The 22,666-nt window shown below is 40.6% G+C and overlaps 1 protein-coding gene across 9 annotated transcripts in view; it reads left to right on the top strand.

Annotated features, from left to right (window-relative positions):
- The window catches only part of UNC5D (unc-5 netrin receptor D), a 552,225-nt gene that overhangs the window by 431,239 nt on the left and 98,320 nt on the right, over positions 1-22,666 (top strand). For 5 of the 9 annotated variants that reach the window (XM_043564469.1, XM_043564478.1, XM_043564488.1 and 2 more), the window contains exons 5-7: positions 14,685-14,865; positions 15,747-15,914; positions 17,659-17,823. In XM_043564469.1, the coding sequence (XP_043420404.1) occupies positions 14,685-14,865; positions 15,747-15,914; positions 17,659-17,823 (514 nt within the window). The remainder of the gene's footprint in view (positions 1-14,684; positions 14,866-15,746; positions 15,915-17,658; positions 17,824-22,666) is intronic. The other 4 variants (XM_043564514.1, XM_043564523.1, XM_043564505.1 and 1 more) reach the window with 1 other exon arrangement.

Below are 22,666 nucleotides of genomic sequence, written 5' to 3'. Positions count from 1 at the left end.
TCTGCCTTTTTCTTACTTCTGCAAGAAAAAAATTTCAAATCCAGTTCCACAGGTTGAACTTAAAGTATCTTCGAAGCACACACAAATAGATGCTGAATAGGCATTTGAATAGAAGAGGCTATAGCTCAAGGTCAGTGAACTGAAGGTACTGATTTGGAAATGTCCAGTGTATATCCATGAAAGACACATGAGTCTGGTGATATGATATGCAAAGACACTGCACAGTGAGGTGTGGAGAGGGCCCTAATCCTGAGGGCTAAATAAATAAATAAATAAATAAATAAATAAATAAATAAATGCAACATGTTTGGATAGAGGAGAAGCCAACAAAAGAGACAGGACAGGATTGGCCAGAAGGGTAGGAAGAGAGAACATGTGGCATTATTTAAAAAAAACAAAAAAACAAAAAAGGAAGAGAAATTGCGAGAATGTTCGCATGCCTGAAAGTTAAGTAAGGATGCAAAACAGTGTGCATTCAGTGAATGTAGCAACTTGGAGATCACTGGTGGTCTTAGCAGGAGCAACTCCAGTGAGTTGGTGGGGGTGGAAGGAAGCTCGTAATGACTTAGAAATGAGTATTTGCCAAAGAATTCAAGAAAGGAAGGAGATTTTGTTTTCTTGCTGATGAAGATGCTAGAATTTTGAGCATGTTTGAATATTTCAGTTCTTGACTGCTTAGTTATTTTTTAACTGTAAAAACATACTTAAAGATGTCCCACTCGCCAACTGGCGTAAGATGTAGAAGATCCTAGAATGGTCTAATACATAGCAGACCATCAGTACGAGTAAAATGTCATTAGTCTCCCTTCCCTTTCCTTCCTTCCTCTTTTCCCTCCTCCAGCTCCCCTGGGCTCACCATCCTTTGTAACAGTACAACCCACTGTATGTAGTCACAGTGGAAATACCTTTCTGTCTCTCTCTGTAATCTGCCGTCTCTTGAGTTAACTCTTTAATGTCTGTTCCCCTAAATGCTGGGCACATTCTAATAGATACGTATAATCTCAGCTAATTAGATTGACTTGTCTTTTCAGCTCTAAAATTTGGAGACTAAATCTGTTGCCCTCTTTATAAAATAGGTTTGACTCTCCTGTAGTCTTTGTAGGTTGGGAGTGGTTAACAAGGCCATTTAGGATTTCCATCATTTTTGCAGAGTGAAAACAGTATGAACAGCAGTGGAGTGACCCAAGCAAAACAGCACCACGTTTCTGCACAAAGAACTTTTGTTTGGAGCAGATGATGACAGGTTTAGTCACAGTTCTATTCCTAATCAATATTTTGGGGAGAACACAAAGGAGGTGATGGGAATTACAGTCTAAAGTTGAAAAAGCACTAGCTGAAACCACTGATCTAGAGAAATTATCCATACAAGGCTTTAGACTTTACAGGGTGTTATTATATTAGGCATGATTTATTTTTTCTTACAGCATGTATTTTTTTTTTCTTCTTTCATAGTGGCTTTGTGTCTGTCAGCTAGAAAGGAACTTGTATGGAGTGTATAGTAATCAAAGAGATGAAAGATGAATGAGTGTAGAGCTTTTTTTTTTTTTTTTAAGCACTATTAACTCAGTGGCGTCTACCTGGAATGTAGATGCACTTTGGTGATTTCATTTTGATAATGCTGTAGCTGGTCTCTGATAATTGCCTTCTGTAATTGGAACAAATTTATGATTATGCTAATTCCTTCTCAGCCACCCAGTATACGGAAGCTGAGCTAATCCATACCTGTCCATGCATTTCCTTTGTAGATCATTACATGATTAGCCTTTCACTGTGGCTGATGTAGACATTTTTATTCTGAGCAGACTTGATTTCTCAAATGGTGTGTATATATGTGTAAGTGATACGTGTTGGTATATCTTTATCCAATTGTATGTAACTAGATATCAGCTTTTAAAACCAGTTTATGATATGAACATTTGGAGCCTTTAATGCTTTAATCCTTAAAAAGCTGGCTATTTTCTCAGCACTTGAATATACATTACATGGTAGCAAAGAACAGAAAAAGGGAACTGTTAATTACTGTCTCGCAGCCACCACCTTTATTTTTTTTCAATATATAAAGTTTATTGTCAAATTGGTTTCCATACAACACCCAGTGCTCATCCCAACAGGTGCCCTCCTCAATACCCATCATCCACCCCACCCCCCTTCCACCCCGCATCAACCCTCAGTTTGTTTTCAGTTTTTAAGAGTCTCTTATGCTTTGGCTCTCTTCCACTCTAACCTCTTTTTTTTTTTTTTTCCTTCCCCTCCCTCGTGGTTTTCTGTTAAGTTTCTCAGGATCCACATAAGAGTGAAACCATATGGTATCTGTCTTTCTCTGTATGGCTTATTTCACTTAGCATCACACTCTCCAGTTCCATCCACGTTGCTACAAAGGGCCATATTTCATTCTTTCTTATTGCCACGTAGTTCTCCATTGTGTATATAAACCACAATTTCTTTATCCATTCATCAGTTGATGGACATTTAGGCTCTTTCCATAATTTGGCTATTGTTGAGAGTGTCGCAGCCACCACCTTTAAACCTTATTTACCTACCAGAAATTATGGGAGGAAATGTGAAGACGGAAACAGTTTTGAGTCTCTCTGAATGCCAGCTCTTTGTAATCTTGTTAGAGAGTTCTTGCCATCCTAAAATAGTCTTTTAAAATGAGATGGCACGTTACACTATGTTTCTGATCACTCCTTGGGATATCACGCTTTGGAAGCATCTTCTAGATGTTGCATCATCAATGGTTCAAACCCAGAATTCCTTTTTCCCTACCAGATGGGAATGAGCAAAGGTAGAATTAGCAAAAAGTAGGATGGACTGCACTATCGAAAACACAGCTGAAAAGCAAATGGTAGCATATGCCTTCCCTTACAAATCACCTGCCCATTGTGTCTCCCTCCCTGTTCTTCTATTGATGCCAAGTGTGCTCAATGTTGTCTTCTGCCTCTGATCATCATTCTTGTAAATGTTTTACATTAATGTATACAAGGCTCATTCTTCCCTCGTGACGGTGTTACAGTGTCAGTAAACAGTGGATCAGGGTGTTCACTTTCTCAGAGACCATTTAACCTGTCAAAATGAATTAAAAAAATAACATGAGACTGTGGCTGACTTTCATAACTAAGGGGAAGTTGAAGGACGATACTGATCTGACAGGAGACCTACAATGTCAGAACATGAAACTCCATCATCAGAATTCAGGTTTCTACACAGGTACGCACATCTGTCGTTTCATTCAGCATCAGTGAGTGCCATTCAATCTGTGATCATTAGCTTTCTATCATTTGCCTGGTTCTGCTGCTGTATTTTCACAATTAAGCTGAATTCCTGCTTCCTTTTGTGATGCATAATCAGATAAGTGGAGTTAAATTGAAGACACTGCAGCGTAGGTGGCTTTAGAATCAATCTATACAGCCTGGCAAGTAAAGGAAGACAAAGGGGGAAACCTAATAGTACTGTTATAAATAACTTGAAGGAAGTCTTATCAAGGAGAGAGGGGAAGACAGGTGACACCTAATCTGAAAGTAGCAAAGCAAGTAATGGCCTAACCTAACCTTAGAAGACCATACGCTCCATTATGAGCTGAGGAATGTCACTCTACACAATAGGAGAGTCCCAGTTAAGACTTATTCAAGAATGCCAAGTCAAATTGTGGGAAATGTTAAAGAGCGGTACTTTTATGTGGTCAATAAAAGATACAAGAAAATGGCCAATGTTTTGTGGCAGAGTAAGTATTTGAAGGCTATGGTTCTGGTTCTATTTTCCTAGGATGTTCTGTTAGGCAAATTCTATAACCTGTGGAATGGGACGAAAAGGTTTTCTTTGCCTACCTTAGAGTTCTGAGGATCAAATGAGATAATGTATTAGATCTCAGTGTGTTCACTTGTTAATACAAAGACCATGACCAAGACTTCTGTGAGTTCCTGCCTTTTCTTCATGGTCACAAGATGGCTGTCATGTCTTTAGAATCCCATTCGTGCCCAAACAGGGAAAAGGCCAGAAGTACCTAGCCCTTTTCTCAGGAAAGCGAATGCTTTTCTACACGTCCCCCAACAGACTTAGATACAGCTGGCCTTCTTAAATATTTTAAGACTGCAGGCTATATCATCACAGCCTGATTTCATGGACTATGTGCTCCACTCACTTCTGCTTATGGCCATAAAAGCAAATAAAACACCAGATCGCTTTGAGAGGGCTTAACCATAACTTTTCTTGAGTTATATACGTGAACAAATATTGAGTAATTTTTGATGTCAGAATAATCCCAGCCACATTCTGACCTGTTAGTGAGTATAATATAACCAGAATGTACACAGTCAAATGAGAGCTGTCCTTTAAATCAGCCCTCTAGGAGGCAATACACTCTAACAATGTGGCTTTTATCAAGAAAATATTTGCAGCTCTTCCTTAGGAATGATCATGAAATCCTGACATATATTTTCAAAATTATCTTCCATGGTGGCAATCCTCTATGTTTTGATGTAATTTTGCAAATAGCATATGGTCATTCTACCGAAATCTTGAAAGTGATATGGATGACTAAGCACAGTGGTTGCAGGCAATTCTGGGATTCCAATTCTGGCCTTGCCATTGACTACCCTGTATCACCCTGGGCAAGGTACTTAACATCTCTTTTTCTATATCTGTAAAATGGAGGTGATAAAAATGTTGGTCATATCATGGAGACCTTCTGAGGATTATATCAACACATGTATAGTGTTAGTGATTGCAGAAGAAATGCCTGGGAAATACTCACTGATGAATGTGACTTAAAGTAAATGAGAAATTTACTGGCTAGACCAATTTCCTAAGAGGTGGAAGTCCAGAGCCTTCCCTTTAGTTCCTATGGAACCCTGTCTTTACCTCTGTCTGCTCTACTCTCTTCCACCTCTCTATCCTTAGATGCCATCTCAATTTAGCCCCTTACCAGATAGAATGAATTCCTTTGCTTTCTGTTCATTTTCTCACAGAAGTCATCACGCTTGTCATTTTGTAAGATGGTAACTTCACAGAAAGTTTGAGAGGTTACGAAGAGAATGAACGCGTTGGAAGTTGTTCCAGCCATCCAGTATTTCCTTGGCTCTGTGTCTCCTACTCCCTAAGGTAGTCTGTCTCTCCACCCTGTCTTATTGGACAAGGTTGCCTTCCCAAGCCATCTTTAGATGTAGTAGGGAGGAAAGAAACATTGATTCCTCTGATGTAATCCATACTTCGGAGCGAATACCTGAAATTCGACGTAAGACCATATGTAGCAATTATCAAGTAGCTCTCAGAATATATTTAAGAACAACTGCACCAAAAATGTCTCTCTAGATCAGGTCTGTGTTCAACCCTGGGATCTAAAACAAGGCTATTCTTCTCTTTTGACCCTACTCCACGATGTAGTTTGAAGTTTTATGTGTGTATGCGAATCACACCACTCTCTGTATTTGTAGGCACATCAGTTTGAGCTAGAAAATGTGTTCAATAGGTGCCATTGAACATCCTCAGGAGAAAGTTCTATGCAAGACCTAAGAATATTTAAAACATTGTTCATGTTCTTAGAGTGCCACTGGGTAGTATTGTTAAGAAAATGATCACAGGCAATGAATAGCTAAATGGAGAACCTTCAAAGGTCATAAATCTGAGGTTACATCTATAGTATATACGAGCAACTCGATCTCATAACCAGTCTAGCAAATCCTGAGAGAGATGGCTGGAATTGGAGGATAGGAATACTTGGTAGATGCTATCAACAAATGGGTCCTCATTGGCATTTTCTCTGGGATATGAAGGAAAAGCGTCAGGTTGATGTTATCTAGAATTCAAAGGAGAAGAGGTTTGGGATCCTGTCTGGGAAGAGAGCTTGCCTATTAAAATGGATTTTTTTCTTTCTGGTCTGGTTTTCTTTTTCTTTTTCTTTTTCCTTTTTTTACATTTCTTAAAGGTTAATAAAAACTGCCTTCTCATTCTCTTTTGGAATATTAAGAAGAAGAACGCGAGCATTAGAATTCTAACATACTGTCTGATGGAAATAAACATTTAAGTATAAGGTTTATGTGTATATATACATAAATGTCTTTGACAAAGGTCAGAAGAGGTGAAATGTTAGGTCTCATGCAGCCATTTTCACCTATAACCCAGGTCTTGAATAAGATTAACTTCCCACAAAGCCTCAATCCATTACTCTTCCTAAAGAGGTCCCTTCCCCATCCAATTACTCCTTGCTGCCTATTGTTGAGAACATCTGTAGGCTTGTGGATTCCATACCTTGGGTCCCTGGCTAACCGGAATGACTGATCAGGAACCTGCTATCTGGCATGAAATCTAATTGTCTTTGATGGTCTGCTTTTCCAGATTTGTTTATAAACTGGAAAAATCTGCAAATTGCAGGCCATCTGTACATAACACTATGCTAATAGATGCGGGCATCCTGCAAATCCATAAGCTCATTAAGTCTAAGTAACTAGTTTCTTCACACACTCCTAACTGGGATTATCCATCTATACCAAATAAGGAGAAGCATGTGAAGAATTGTTTCTCTGAGGGGTGAATGCCTCCAATAACCTTCTGCACTGGTAAGCCTCTCTGTCAAAGAGATGACCTCTTAGCACGAGGTCATTTGACTTCAGTGATACAAATGTCCCTTAGCCTCAAGGTAGTCAATGTATTGATCCCATAATGCTAATTTGAAAATTTGTGTGGCTTTCGTTAAGCGCATAATTAGGGCCCTCCAGCACTGGCAAGCTCTTGCAAAATAATCTGACTCTATATTCATGCCCTTATGATACTTGTCAGACATTTCTCTGAGAAAGCCTTGAGAGTGGCCTCTGATGCATCTGAACCATAACATGTTAGAATGATGGGGGAGGCAGAGTTAATGAAATAGAATGAACTTGAGTGACGGAGATTGAACTCCTCTTTGTGGTAATGTGCACGAGGGGCCAGAAAGCTGGTGTGTATCTATGGAGAAGAGGGAGTGAGTCTAGTTCATGAATATATTTTGTTTGGCCCTCACAATATATTTTGAGACATCAGGTTAGAATCAAGAAATAATACATGAGTGAGGCACCTGGGTGGCTCAGTCAGTCGTGTGTCTGACTGCCGCTCAGGTCATGATCTCATGGTTCATGGGTTCGAGCCCCACGTCCCTGTCTGGGATTCTCTCTCTGCATCTCTCTCTACCCCTCTGCCCCTCTTTCAAAATAAATAAACTTTTTAAAAAATCTTTAAAAAAAAAAAAAGAAAGAAAGAAGTAATACATTAAAATATACATCCCCATTTTCCCCTGAAAATTTGAAGCCCTGGTTACACTGGTTGCAACAGTCTGAACGTGACTGGTGGCTGCACCTTTGCTTGGGTCATGTAATCTACATTTTGTCATAAATGGCCACCACTTCCCCATACATCCTGACACTGAGACGGAATACTCCAGAAATTTGACCTCTACCGTGATACGTTAAAAGCAAGAGATTTTTTTTTTAATTTTTCTCTTTAAAAAAAATTTTTTTTAATGTTTATTTCTGAGACAGAGAGAGACACAGCATGAGTGGGGGAGGGGCAGAGAGAGAGGGAGACACAGAATCAGAAGCAGGCTCCAGTCTCTGAGCTGTCAGCACAGAGCCCGATGCGGGGCTCGAACTCACAAACCGTGAGATCATGACCTGAACCAAAGTCGGTCGCTCAACCAACTGAGCCACCCAGGCACCCCTTAATTTTTTAATGTTTGTGCGTGTGTGTGTGTGTGTGTGTGTGTGTGTGTGTGAGAGAGAGAGAGAGAGAGAGAGAGAGAGAGAGAGGGGAGGGAGGGGCAGACAGAGAGGGAGACACAGCATGCGAAGCAGGCTCCAGGCTCTGAGATTTCAGCATAGAACCCAACGCGGGGCTCGAACCCATGAGCTCTGAGATCATGACCTGAGCCAAAGTTGGACGCTTAATTGACCGAACCACTCAGACACCCCAAAAGCAAGAGATTTTTAAGCAACAATGAGGTCATTGTCATTTTTACTGCACTCGTTTTATTATTATTATTTTTTTAATACCCATGTCTCTCCCTAAAGTGGGAAAACAAAAGGAGACAGACAGAAATAACATTTTTTAAGACAAATGAGCATGAGCTCATCCCTTTGTGGAAATGAAGAACAGCCCCTTGTCTTTAATATGCAAGCAATGCGCATGGATGTCTTGCACCCAGGGCCACTTCAGTAATTTATGTTCCCTCCTTGGCCCCTAGGAACATTTGAGTTTGCAACTTCTGGTGTAGGGAGTGCTTTTTCTATCTTATTTATTAAACTATTCTCCATTTAGGAGCACTTAGCTCATCAAAAATGTTTTAAAATTTCTTTAAGTGACAAAAGCATAAATCCAAAAGCAATTTGTCATTTTTATAAGCCCGGAAAACACCAAACTGATTTCCTCATAAAGATCCTGCCGTCCATTTAATGGATAAACTATTAGTTTACAGATAAAAAACGGGCCCACAGTTAGAAGTCTACTAATGCACTGCTTATTTATAAACATAATTGGATTGAGAGACCTCAGTCATGACACCATAAACACTAAGTACACCACAACGTGTATATGTAACTATGATCCCTAATTTATCCTTTGTCAGTGTTTTTCAAGCTATTACGTGGGGAGTCCCAGCAGCAGACCATTGTATACGTCCATAGTACATGTAGGTGGGTGGGTGGGTGGGTAGGGGGTCGATTGTACGGGGGGTTCAACTTATATGGTGGTACATTGAACATCTCTACAGGGCATGATTGTCATAGGGAAGGACATGAATGATCTCTCCTGGAGTTCTGCAAACAGTGGTCTGGGAATGGCCATGGTAAAACAGCTAAGGGTCCCTCACATCTGTGGCTCTTCATCAGTTATAAGAAATTTCCTTATCTATTTTTCATCTTGTGCTTTCATAGGAGCATTGAACTAAGGAAACATTCCAGGGTTAAATATAAATTTGAAAACCACTGTGCCACATGGTAATTAAATGATACTTTTTTTAAGCTAACGTGATTTTTTTTCAGATCACTAAACAGCTTTTCGTTGAATGTGCCACAATTAACCACCAGGAAGAAAAGAGCGGTTACCTGTAGTATTCTCCTAAAGCACCTGTAAACACACTACATTTTCTTCCAGTCATTTTTTTTAAGTATCTGTATGTTTGTTTTATAACTTTGTGTCAACACTAAACATCTAATTTTGACTCTTCATATATGAGGAGCTTTTTCTGTTTTCACTAGTTAAAATCATGACTTTTCATGTCTATGTAACATGAAATCATGTTTTTGAATCATAATTAATTTAAACAAAGTTCTATTTGATGTGTGGCTTTGGCACACGTTTTTCTTTTTTCCTCTTCCTTCCCTCTCCCCCTCCCTCCCTTTCTCCACCAAAAACAATTTATGGTGTTTAAATCCTTGTTTGTACAGAGAGGGAGGGAGGCAGACCATAAGAGACTCTAAAATACAGAGAACACACTGAGGGTAGATGGGAGGGGGGAAGAGCGGAGAATGGGTGATGGGTATTGAGGAGGGCACTTATTGGGATGAGCACTGGGTGTTGTATGTAAGCGATGAACCACAGGAATCTACCCCCAAAACCAAGAGCACACCTTACACACTGTATGTTACCAATTTGACGATTATATTAGAAAGAAAGAAAGAGAATTTACAGTAATGAGAAACATAACTAAATCCTCATTTGTAGCCCCAATACTTTCTTAGTAAATTCCTGGGATCATAATAATGAGAACATATAAAGCATTACTATCTTTAAGATTATCAGATGGAGGGACGCATGGGTGGCTCAGTTGGTTAAGCATCCAACTCTTGCTTTCAGCTCAGGTCATGATCTCGCGGCTTCGTGAGTTTGAGCCCTGTGTTGGGCTCATTGCTGACAGGGAGCCTGCTTGAGGTTCTCTCTCTCCCTCTCTCTCTGCCCCTCCCCCACTCATACTATCTCTGTCTCTCCCCAAATAAATAAATAAACAAACTTAAAAAAAAAAAGACTATCAGATGGAGATAAATATTAGGAAGAAGATTGAAGTGGACAGGGCGAGCAGTAGAGAGGAGAGGGGGGTTGCTACAATTAAAAGGACTGTTAGGCAAGACCTGAGGAGGTAACTTTGCTCTGAGACCTGAATGGAAAGTGAGATTGAGCCATGGGGTGCCTGTGGGAAAGCCCTTCCAGGCAGAGGAATCCGCATGTGTTAAGGCCCTGAGTTGGGAACTTGCTTTGAGCATTCTAGGACATGAAGGATTTCAGTAGGGCTGGAGTAGAGTGAGCAGGGGCTACTTGGGGATTCTGAGGTGGAGAACTGATTGGGGGGCCAGACTGAGAAGGACTTTGTTAGCCTTGGTGTAAGGATTTGCGATTTTGTTCTAAGTGGGATGCAAGACCATTGAAAGATTTAGACCCAGAAAGTGACATGATCTGATCCCTTTGTGGACAATCAACTGTGGAGGTAAGTACGGACGCAGCAGACAGCCCAGGTAGAGGCTGCTACTGAAAGGGGTTGCTAAGAAAGGGGATAATGGTAGAGAAGCAATAGCAGAAGTGCCCCATTCTCTGTAAGGTGAGCAAAGATCAAACCACAAAAATAAAAACTATATGTATGTGTGTGTCTATGTATGTGTGTATAATTTTACTCTTTGGCATTTCGGTAGGAAAACTTCATTACATTGTCTAACTTTTCTATTAGTTGTGTAGGATAATTACTCAATTTCTAATTGCCATGTATCTCTTTTTTCCTTTATCTTTATGCTGTATTACCAAGGATGCAAATACGGGAAAAAAAGGAAAAATACAGAAAAAAAAAAGGAAAAAAAAATCCTTTTTACCAAAGAAAAAAAAAATTATCAATTTATGAGAGCTCGAGCTATTGAGATTAAGGTTCCTTGGGTCATATTTTTTCCTTTCTTCCAGACTTTTAGCAAATATTTTCCTAGTCTGTTGGCTATTTACTTTTGTGTATGGTTTATTTTTATATAAGTTTTCAATTTGAAGCCAAACCTCTACTTGGTTATGGTGGTTTTAATTTCCTCTGAGCTGAAATTCCTTCAGGAAGGCTTTCTTTGATGGGGTACGTGGGTGGCTCAGTCTGTTGTGCATCCAACTTCAGCTTAGAGCATAATCTCGGGATTCGTGAGTTCAAGCCCTGCATTAGCTCTGTGCTGACAGCTCAGAGCCTAGAGCCTGCTTCGGATTCTGTGTCCCCCTCTCTCTCTGCCCATCCCCCACTTGTGCTCTGTCTCTCCCTCTCAAAAATAAATAAATGTTATTATTAAAAAAAAAAAGGGCTTTCTTTTATTTTCAGGTGCTAGGACTCTTTTGGTTTTGGTCTCCAGAGCCCTTTCTGGCTGTTAACTCTCTGGAAGTAATTTGCTTATGGGTCAGATTTGCCCAACATACTGACCAGCTATTTGTGGGGATCTCTGATAAATGAAGACGTGGGTGGGGACATGAGGGAGCAGCTTTGTAGGTACCACAAATAGCAAGAGTAAGGCAATTAGCAATCAGAAAACCAGGCAGTTTACACTCAGAGTTTCTGAACTAGGAGAGTAGAGTGGAACAGAAGCTCCCAGACATAATTTAAGCAGACCAGTTTGTTCTTTCCAGTGTCATAGCCATGATGGTGATTGTAAAAGTCCATTCCTCTTGGCCTTACAGTAAGCATTTCATCCCAGATATTGGTGACAGTGTTACTCCCAGCTCTTGTTTTCTGGTGGCGATGTAGATTGACTTCTTTATTTCCATCTTACCAATTAACCATAAGATCCATGTAAGAAGAGGCAATGAGGGTTTTGTTGATCTCATTTTACCCAATTCTCAAGACCACCTCTGACATTCAGTGCGTGTTTGAATATTCATCAGATAAATAAATGAATGACTGCAAAATATGAGTGTCAGTGGGTAATGGAGGGCATTTTGCCACAGACTGGTGGCCAGGTGTGTTTTAAAATCCATTCCACTGTCCTGCTTTGTCACACTGAGCAGTGCTTTTGGGCTTGGGGTCATTATTAGCACCTTCCCATCCAGGCTGGAACATGGCTGAGCCCTCCAGGAACTCCTGGGGGTGGTGATCAGGCTTTCTTCTTTACTTCATGGTTGGCCCTGCACCACATTCCTTTTTCATCCCCTCTTGATAGTAAAAGCTGTTCTGAGACTTCTTTTGGCTGTTGTGTGCCATTTTATTTTCTAAAATTGACCTCTTCGAGGGTAGCTTTTGGATGGTGATGATTTTAGGTATTTTAAACTCTCATTAATGGAGCGGTACTTGGGGTAAATTTCATTATAAAGATCATAATAGGTTTTCTTCTTTCTTTTTAATGTTTACTTATTTTTGAGAGAGAGACAGAGACAGAGCATGAATGGGGGAGGGGCAGAGAGAGAGGGAGACACAGAATCCAAAGCAGGCTCCAGGCTCCAAGCTGTCAGCATAGAGCCCAGTGCGGGGCTCCAACTCATGAACCGCTAGATCATGACCTGAGCCAAAGTCAGAAGCTTAACTGACTGAGCCACCCAGGCGCCCCATAATAGGTTTTCTTATCACAGGTAAATCCCTTTTTATTAGAGACTGATAAACAATTTGTTCTACAAATTGTTCTACAAATTGTTCTACAACTGTTGCCCATTGTTTATTGGTAAATTAGAATTCTTTGGATTTAAACAGGAATGAGGTATCTTTTTATTTTTTTTAGTATTCATTTTTGAGAGCAAGGGAACGTGAGCGGGGGTGGAGCAGAGAGAGAGGGGACAGAGGATCTGAAGCAGGCTCTGTGCCGACACCAGAGTGCCTGATGTGGGGCTCAAACCCTCAAACAGTGAGTGAGATCATGACCTGAGCCAAAGTCGGACGCTCAACTGACTGAGCCTCCCAGACACCCAGGAATGAGGCATCTTACACTAAAACCAACTTTCAGTTATCTTCACCAGTGGTGGGCAGGGTATGATGCAAAATCTCCCAGTGCATATGCTTCCTTCTGTGTGATGTCTCTTTGGTGTAGCCACCGCTCTTGCTTTCTGGGTTAAATTATGGTTATAATGCATCTGTTCAATGTCTGTGTATATACCACATGCTGGTAGCTGGAGCTAAATGTTTATTGTCAAATGAGATACATGTAGTGCTACCAAGATGACACTAGGAAGTGGAGATGTTTGGATGTGGAAGCAGAGGACAGAATGAGGAAGGAAGGCGGTTTGTTCTGGGTGAAACTGGCTTGCCTGATAAAATAGGGGCACTAAGTGTGGAACACCCCAGCTGGGCGAGGATGAGGGGCTAGAGGAGCAGTAGGTTCCATCTGTGTCTTCTCTAGGTGCTGAAGGAAAGTGAAGGGGTAGTATGACTGCCTCAATTAAACGTCGATGCAGAAAAAGCAAGTCCTTATAAGTGCGGATTTGACCCGATAGGATCAGCCCACCTGCCTTTCTCCATCCAATTTTTCCTAGTCGCCATTGCATTCTCATCATTTGACCTGGAAATAGCTCTCCTCCTGCCTCTACCCTGAGCCTCATGGACAAATAACCTGTCAACCATGCTTACCATGGCAGTTCTATTAATTTCACTGTTAGCCATAAGTCTAGCCTCTGAATGAACACAAAAAGGACTAGAATGGACTGAATATGATAATTAAAGTCAAGTGATTTCGACTCATTAGATTATGGTTAATACTATAATTATCAAATATCTATAGTGTATATCTTCCTGGCCTTCATCATATCCGTTATAGGACTGCTAATATACCGTCCCCACCTAATATCATCCCTTCTGTGCCTAGAAGGGAAGATAATACCATCTAGGCATAGAAGGGATGATATTATCTCTATCATAATAACTGTAGTAATGTTAAATAATCACTTTATACTAGTTAGTATAACGCCAAGGGTAGGATAAAAGTGGAACTAGAAAGAGGAAAACAGGTTATCCAGGAGTGATCTAGAGAAAATAAATCAAGATGGAAGTAGCTTGTGCCCAGAGGGTATTAAAAGTCCTCTCCTCCAGAAGAGAGGCTGGTCATTAAATGTGCCGGGCATCTAACCCACTGTCTGTTGCATTATTGAAAGAGTAACGCAGTTGATCACCAAAGATATGTATCTCCAAAACTAGAGAACACTGAGATTTGAATTTAATTGCCTGTGATTGCCCAAATGTGTATTACATTGGCCTTTTATACATTATCACACCTTTCTTAAAATTTGTTCAAATGCAAACATGGACATGAAACCTTGTCTGACAGCATAATATCCTCTCAGCACAAAGTACAAGTTCTGCATGGATGTGTTGATTTTGTGAGCTACATTTTGGGCTTGTTATAGACACGTAGTCATTACCATCAGAGTTTGCACTAAGATGAAATATAATGAAATGACCTAATTGTAGTCACCTCTTTTCTCTCTTCCACCGCGTTTCTTAAAAATGGGTCAAAGTCAGTAGGTATTTATGTTCCTTTCCTGCCTCCAGTTTATTAACTTGAGTGTTCATTTCCTGAATATACCAAATTTGCTAAATAAAAGGGATGGGAAATGGAATAAAGATAAATAAAAAAGCACTGCTGTAGCTCTAGAGGTTAGGAACGTCTGTCTCCCTCCCATACGCCAGAACTACCCACCTTCCAATTCCAGAAAAGAGGTTTGTTGTTTTTTTTGCTTGTTTTGTTTTGTTTTGTTTACAAATGACTGGTAAAGTGAACATTCCTTTCTTCTTATAGGTGGAATGGTTGAAAAATGAGGAGCCCATTGACTCCGAGCAAGATGAAAACATTGATACCAGGGCTGACCACAACCTCATCATCCGGCAGGCACGCCTCTCCGACTCCGGCAATTACACCTGCATGGCAGCCAACATCGTGGCCAAGAGGAGGAGCCTGTCAGCCACGGTGGTGGTTTATGGTAAGACCAGCCCAAACGCCAGGAATGGATAGGGAGGACGGAAAGCAAAGTAGAGGGATTTCAGTGTGTAGAGCTGAAAGGATTTCAGGGGTCATCCACTACTGTGCTCTCTCCTGCCTCTCCCATTTGGTAGGTGAGAACACGTCCCTATTGCTAGTACTGTGTTTGCTCTCACCTCCAGTATGGGACGTCCACGAGATAGTGACATTCCCGATCCCTCCGACAGTGACATTTCCGATCCCTGTCTTTTAAAACTAATCTTAAAAGTTTCTTTTCTCCCACTGTGTTTATATTTGAAAAGAATTGAGGTGGGCAACTTCTGCTTCCCAGCCCTCCCAAACCCAGCATCCACCCCCAGCCTCCCCAGACCTGCTGTGGGCAGTTTTCTCTCCTGGCATAGGAAATGCCTCAAAAGCACACATCACTATTTGCTGAATGTCTCAGGTATTACATTAAAAAACAAAACAAAACAAAACAAAACTTCCCGGCTATTTAAGTAAAGTCATTCCCCTCCACAGTCAAAGAGTCCTGGGATTGGGTTTTGAAGCATTTTAAGTAATAGAAATTCAAATGCTGATATTTTCTGCCTGTACTCTAGATTTTCAAGTGCTTTAGAGATAGGTTGATGAATTCATCCTATTTTTCCTAATTCCCGACAAAGAAAATCCTGTGTCCCTCTTGTGTCAGATGAGTAGACTGAGGGACAGAGATGAGGTAAGCCCCACTGTTGCCCCATGATCGAGTGGCCAGTGTGGGTCTGCAGGGTCTCTTGGTCCCTGGATGCCAAACTCACAACACCTTGGCACAGTGGCTAGCACATAGTAGGCAATCAGTAAAAACCTCTCTCCTTTTTTTCTCCCCTCCCCATTTTTCTCTCTCAGTGAATGGAGGCTGGTCTTCCTGGACAGAGTGGTCAGCCTGCAATGTTCGCTGTGGTAGAGGATGGCAGAAACGTTCCCGGACCTGCACCAACCCAGCTCCTCTCAATGGTGGGGCCTTTTGTGAGGGAATGTCAGTGCAGAAAATAACGTGCACTTCTCTTTGTCCTGGTGAGATATGTGTAGATTCCCTTTTCCCTTCTCATCCACCAACACGATTAAGCTGGTGTGAAGCACTGAATATAACCTTCCTTCCCAAAGTTATCCTCTCCCACGTTCTCAGAACGCAGCCTTTGTCCAAAGTGCTAATGTGGAACTCACTATAATAGCAAGAACGTGGGTGAAATACCTCCACTGGGGGACATATATATAGATGATCCTGGACACTCACCATCAGTAAGCCATCATGCTCTGAAGTGTCTCTTTACTAGCCGTGTTTGGTGGGGCTGAGCCATCTGCTTCTCTCCTTGGGTTCTCCCCTCTGATGGCACAATAACTAGCAGGGATTGAGTTGTCTGTGAGCACAAAGCAGGTAGCAGACATCTGACCCTTTATCATCAATTACCAATCAACTCACCTTATCAGCTTTGTATTTGTTGACAGTAAAACCAGCAGAGATTGTACAGTATCACAGAGTTGCTATTTTGCATTTGGCCTATGTTTGCCTTCCTTTCTGAATAGACACTTCCTTTACCAAATATGGCTTTTATAAGCTCTTTTGTTCATCTCTTCCTGGCTCTAGCCCAATTTATACAATGAGGAGTAGATGAGATGGAGATGACTTTCTTTATGGAAAGCATGTCCTCCCACTGAGAAACAAATTGATCCTAGGCCTCCCGTGCATTATAAAACATTAACTCCAAGGATGCTAGGCTAGAGCCTCGGGTCTTTAAAATTTCAGATCTACTTCCACTGAAAGCTAAGCTGAGGCTCTCACCAACAGCTTATTCCTGGAGTTTCCTTCCAAACTCCTATTCAGTCAACATTTATTGAGTGCTTACTATGTGCCAGGTACTGTGCAAGCTACTTTTATAAATGCAATGTCATTTAACTCTGTGTTGTGAGTTTTCTTATCCCCCAGTTGACAGAAATAGTAAAGTAAGTCAAAGGGATTGCTGAGGAGCCAATAAGTGAACACACTCAAGACAAGTTCTTGGACATTTTGCTTTCAAGTTCAGTATTTTTTTTTTTTGTTACCCTATTCTTGACTAATTGCTCTCGATTAAAAATTGCACGATCTTAACCCACATAAGCATGGTTGGACTATTCCTAGGAGGTAAAGGGACAATTGCCTCAAACAGCTGCCATTATCTCTAGGGTCAATTTTTAGTGGAATTAAAATTAGTTTGTTCGTTTCTACATACAGCAGCAATCCATGACCCATGAAATTCTATTTATGTTAAGTCCTGGTATCTTGGGGCTTTGACTGACCTGTTTTACTTTAATACTGTCAAAATACATATAGGTTTAACTTTTTATTGTTTAGGGCTTTTAGGGCTTAAAGATAGTTCCTACTACTGTCTAGTTCTAAACTGTCAACCCACAAGGAAGCGGCGATTACTAGTGGTTACTGCACACACTTTATCCGTCCATCTAAGACACAGCTGGGCATGAAAGACTGAGAATGGAATGGGTAATGACATTATTAGCCAATCCAAGAGCACTGATAATGCGAATGCTTGCCTAAATTCAGTAACTGGTCTCCTGAAATAGCAAGAGAATTACACCACCGCTTTTGTTAGCCTCCGTCTTTAGGAAGGAAATCACGGAGAGAAGATAAGCAGAATTATTTTGTTTTTTATGGTGGTGGTGATTTCTTTAAAATCCAGCTTTAAGGACAACAGCAGTCCTGGGGTGAGTCTCCTGACAGCTGCCCGATTCATTCTAACAAGGCTTCCATTTGTTTCTCTTAAAGTGGATGGGAGCTGGGAAGTATGGAGTGAATGGTCAGTCTGCAGCCCAGAGTGCGAGCATTTGCGGATCCGGGAGTGCACGGCACCACCCCCAAGAAACGGGGGCAAATTCTGTGAAGGGCTCAGCCAGGAATCTGAAAACTGCACAGATGGTCTCTGCATTCTAGGTAACACCTTCTGCTTCACATCTTCAATGTTTGTCCACAATATGAAAGGAAACATGGTGACCATTCATTTGCTTAAATATGTTAGCAGAAAGCAAAGTCATTTGCCAAGAGCAAAAAGGAAATGAGTGAAAAGAGTAGAAACGTAGACAAATACATTTGTAGTAGAGATGGGTCATTTTAAATATTTTCTCACTGGAACTTCCATAAGCAAGTGTACTTATTAATTGAACCAGTAACGTTTTTAGAGAACTCATTTAAGAAAATGTTTAAAATTACCTTTTAGATTAGCAATTCTTTTAGTACCCACCATTTTTAAGTTTGATGAAATTCTGTTACTGGTCACCATATGCTTTTATTTCTTCCAAGAGTTTCACCGCACCATAAAGCATTTATAATATATATATGCATATATGTAAAGGGGTGTGTGTATGTTTGTGTGTGTATATGTATAATTTTAATAATCTCCAGAGACCATGGTTCTATGGCCCAGGACGGACATGTGTTGTGACTGTTACCTTACAAATGGAGGGGGAAAAAATGACACTTGCAAAGATGTGTGACTTTGCATCAAAATAGAATGTTGGGTTCAAAACTCCCAAGCTTTGCTTGGTTCCTGAGGTTATACTATTACCGTCTGCGAGTGACAGTCTGCCTGAGTAAGACAGTATGGGAAGATCGAGTCATCACATAGACAGGTTTTAATTTGGTGCTGTCCCTTACTAGCTTTGTGACTTGAACAAATCACCTAACTACTTAACTCCTTTATGTGAGTACTGAAAACTTGATTACTGTCAAGGCTCAATGAGAAAAGAATATACATGAATATTTCATGGCACAGAGTAGGTGCTCAGTAAATATTAATCCCTTTTTCACTTGCCTACTCAGATGAGCTACTTGGTTTCGCTGAGGCCCTTAAAAAACAAGAGATTCAGGACACGTGTTCTCTGGAACTAAATAGCTGTCTTGGAAAATAGCTGGCAAAAAATAATATAGCTCAGTAGTTTGTCATCTTTTCAGGAATATGTGTTGCTTTTTATTTGGAAACATGACAGTATGAAGGGATTATCTAAGTTGGATTTATTTTTCTGCATCAATATGACTGGATAGCCTTGAAAGCCAGAATATTCAAACATGCTAACTGTTGTATTTTCACAATAAATCTAGATGGCTAAAACATTAGTTAAAAGGATAATACATTGAAGTGACCACTTACTGATAGCCCATAGTGCCTTCATTTTCTCAGTGCAAGTGCTGGGGACCCTAAATGTGTCAGATATACCGCAGAGACTGTGACAGAAGACAACCTCGCCACCAGTTTCTGTGATGGCAGGGCCATGCTCTCTAATATTCCAACCATCTGCTTTCCTCAGAAGGCCATCTCTCTTCCAAAATGTAAGGAAACTTAACACAAACAATAGCATGAAGTTTAAGGAAATGTGTTTTTGACTACCACATTTTTTCTGAAACACTTTTGAGGTGTGACTTTTTTTTTTAAACACGGAGCCATATATTTTGATACAATGAGGCCTGCAAATCTTGCCTGTGTTCTAAGAAACCATCAACAATATAACTATTTGGCTACTGGCTGAATTTTAGATGATCATGATAATAATCTTCTTTATTCATCATCATTTGGATTAACACCTGGGGAAAATCTGAGGCTATCAGGCTTCAACCATAGTTGACTAAAACTTAAGTCTTAGAGGTACTAATGGAAGAACACAGACGATGGTTAGCCCTTAAGGTAAGAAAGAATGATCAAATATGTGAATGCTACTTATTCCCACTTGTACTGTGGTACCCAGGCATTTGTCACTGGAGTAAGAGTTCTGTTCAGGGCCAAAAGGAGTTCCCAGCACTGAAAGTGTACTAGGTCAGCCTAGATCTCAAGTCTAAAATTGGAGAGCTATTTTAAGGTTTATATATACATAAGGTGTGTGTATATGTGTGTGTGTGTATATATATATATATATATATATATATATATATATATATGATATATATATATATATTTATATATATATATATATATATATACTTGTACAGAAGTATACTTATATCTATCTATCTACCTATGATATATATTATTTATAAGGAAATGACTCATGTGATTATGAAAGCTGGCAAGTCCAAAATCTTTAGGGCCCAAGTGTCTATTCAAAGACTGTTTGGCAGGAGAATTCTCTTACTCAGGGGACGGTTATGCCTGAAACGGCTTGGACGAGGCCCACCCACATCATGGGGGACGCTCTGCTTTTCTCCGTCTGCCAGTATAAACGTTGGTTTCATCTGAAAACACTCTCACAGAATGATTTTCAACCAAATATTTGGGTAGCTGATGACCTAGTCGAGTTGACACATAGGCATATGTGCTTGTGAAGTTCCAAAGCTTAGCTCTTTCCTTAGAGCCAGCCATGGCCATAGTTCCGGCAGTTGTTCTAGGCAGTTTGTTAGTAAACTGAACGAACCTCTCTGTGGATCTTGGCCATGTATGGTTTTAGTCACACGTGTGTAATTCAGTGGCTGTTCGGTATCCATTTTTCTGTAGTGGAAATAAAATAGAGGACAAGGAGGTTTGGACTATGTGTGGCACTGGAGCCAAGATCTCTGTTAAATCCCTCCATGAATTTAAAATGCTGTGTGAGCCTTTCCTCTCTCTCTCCATTCCTCTATTTCCTTTCCTCCTGAAGCATGGTTTTTCTAGCATCCTTTGCTTCCCTAGTACGCATATTGAGATGTCTGTCAGATATGATCAGAGACCCTTGATGGCAACAGTGACTCAGCTTTTTGAGGGAAAAAGAGTGAAGCCTATGAAACCATGGAGGTGTATGAGGTCTGTTTTAACATCAGTGGGAAAGGGATGTGTTTGTAAGAGCCCAACAGCAGAACATGTTCTGCCCTTTTAGACAGAGAACAGCTACCAATACCAACAGAAATGAATTACATTTTACCATCTCTGCAGGAAGCGACGAACCGCAGCCTGGTTAAATAGTGCCAACATCACTGCACTTGTCACTGGTACTCCGCCAAAGTGCTCTTGCTAAAACTAGCTGCATCAGGATAGTGCTCCAATGAAGGCTGGGTTTGATTAAAATAGCAGTGGGTGACAGCTTTATGGGAGCAAGAGCTTTGTGAAGGATCTAGGTCATGTTATAATTTGGGAATTTCCATCCTAATTTTTTTCCTTTTGTGCCAAACATGACCCTGAAGCAGTTCCTCAATTCCTAACTTCTTTTGGTGGTTTAACAATGACATTGCTTGACTCTCGGATGACCTACAATTCTTAGATTTTATTTAGCTTTGAACAGAATAGCTGGATTTCCTTGGTTGTCCCCGAGGGTTGCATTTCTCCTAGAAATGCAGCCGCCAGCTCTGAATGATCGCTTTAATATTTGGGTGTGATTGTTGCTTGGTCAGTTGTGACTGGAGCACAGAACCTCAGTGTTCTGCTATCACAGATGGCCACACCTAAATGCTCTCCCCAAGAAAATAAATGCCCCAAGACTAGTGAAAATAAGATTCGGCAGTCTTTGCCAATAACAGTCCAAGGATCGAAATTACAAGCTAAACTAAACATCCAACGCTTTTATGCCAGAACATTTATCTTCCAGAAAGATAATTATGTGGTATGATTGTCAAGAAACTTTTCTAAGCTTAAAAACCAGAGTCAGGTAGTTTTCTGACCACTGCCCTTTCTACTTGCTGTGAACCTAGTGGCTTCTATCCTCTGAGGATCACAGCCAGGGGTCAATAGCAGGTGCATGCCTCATTGACAAGAACAGAAGGGTGAAATTGGTGGGTGTTCAGCCTGAAGCTGAGGAATAAGAGAAGGCCGCTCCCTCTCCCTTTATTCTAGCAGATATAAAACTAAGGGCTGCAGTTTGAGAAGATTAAATCAGTCTGCTTCAGAGGGGATTAGTTACCTAGATGTGTCATGAGACTGAAGCCAGAGAAATGCCACAGGGGTCTGAAGGAGAGAGGAAATCTTTGAGGCTGAGCTACCTGATAGCTAATCCATCCTTCTTGTCAAGATGTAATATAGGTCAGTTCAACATCCACAGTTCAACAACCAAAATATCAGTTGAATGCTGGTTTGTTCTCATTTCTGATGGGTACATTGATAAGAGAAGGCTGAATAGGCAGTTGGGAAACTAAATCAAGGGTAAAGACATCTATACAATAGCAGGTTCCAATCAACATCCCCAGGCTACATCTAATAATCTAACCACATTGTCTATTGAATGATCTACTTAAATGACCTAAAGGAAACACCTGAAAAGGAGAGCCTGTAATCACATCAAAGTAAAGGTTGCCTTGGTAAGCATTTTCTCTTGGACACTCTAAGCTTCATTGTTATCCATTACAGTGATTACCTGGGTCCCTTCCCTGTCTTTCCTGGGGCACCGAAGAAGACAATTTTCATTCTGGTTTAGCTCAGTGCATCTATTGCAACCCTTTCTGCTGGTGGTTTACAGGATGCCTACTTCTTGTACATAGGGTTATAAAGGGCAAGTTTCCGTTTACCAAAGCAAAATCCGTCCTTTCCTTTCTCTGGGTAAAGGAGTCAGGAATACCTGCTTGACTCATTCTTAAATGTTTTGTTGGGTAAGTTCATATTTCAGAGCCAGCTGTACAGCACAATTGCTTAATTATAGCATAAACTCTGCATAGCAAAATGAAAATGGCAACAGCAGGATAGCATGCTAGTGCAAAGCATTCTTAAGTTGTCATGCAGTTCACTACTGCTTGCTAATCCTCCCAAGTAGTTTTAATATTAAAAACCCATTTCCATTCCATTAATAGTACATAGTAGGTGCTCCTTTTTCCACAAAGATTTTTCCTA

Source organism: Prionailurus bengalensis, chromosome B1 (assembly GCF_016509475.1).
Source record: "Prionailurus bengalensis isolate Pbe53 chromosome B1, Fcat_Pben_1.1_paternal_pri, whole genome shotgun sequence".
NCBI classification, from domain to species: Eukaryota; Metazoa; Chordata; class Mammalia; order Carnivora; family Felidae; genus Prionailurus; species Prionailurus bengalensis.
Note: the sequence above shows the minus strand (reverse complement) of the source record. Positions and strands in the feature narration are given on the sequence as shown.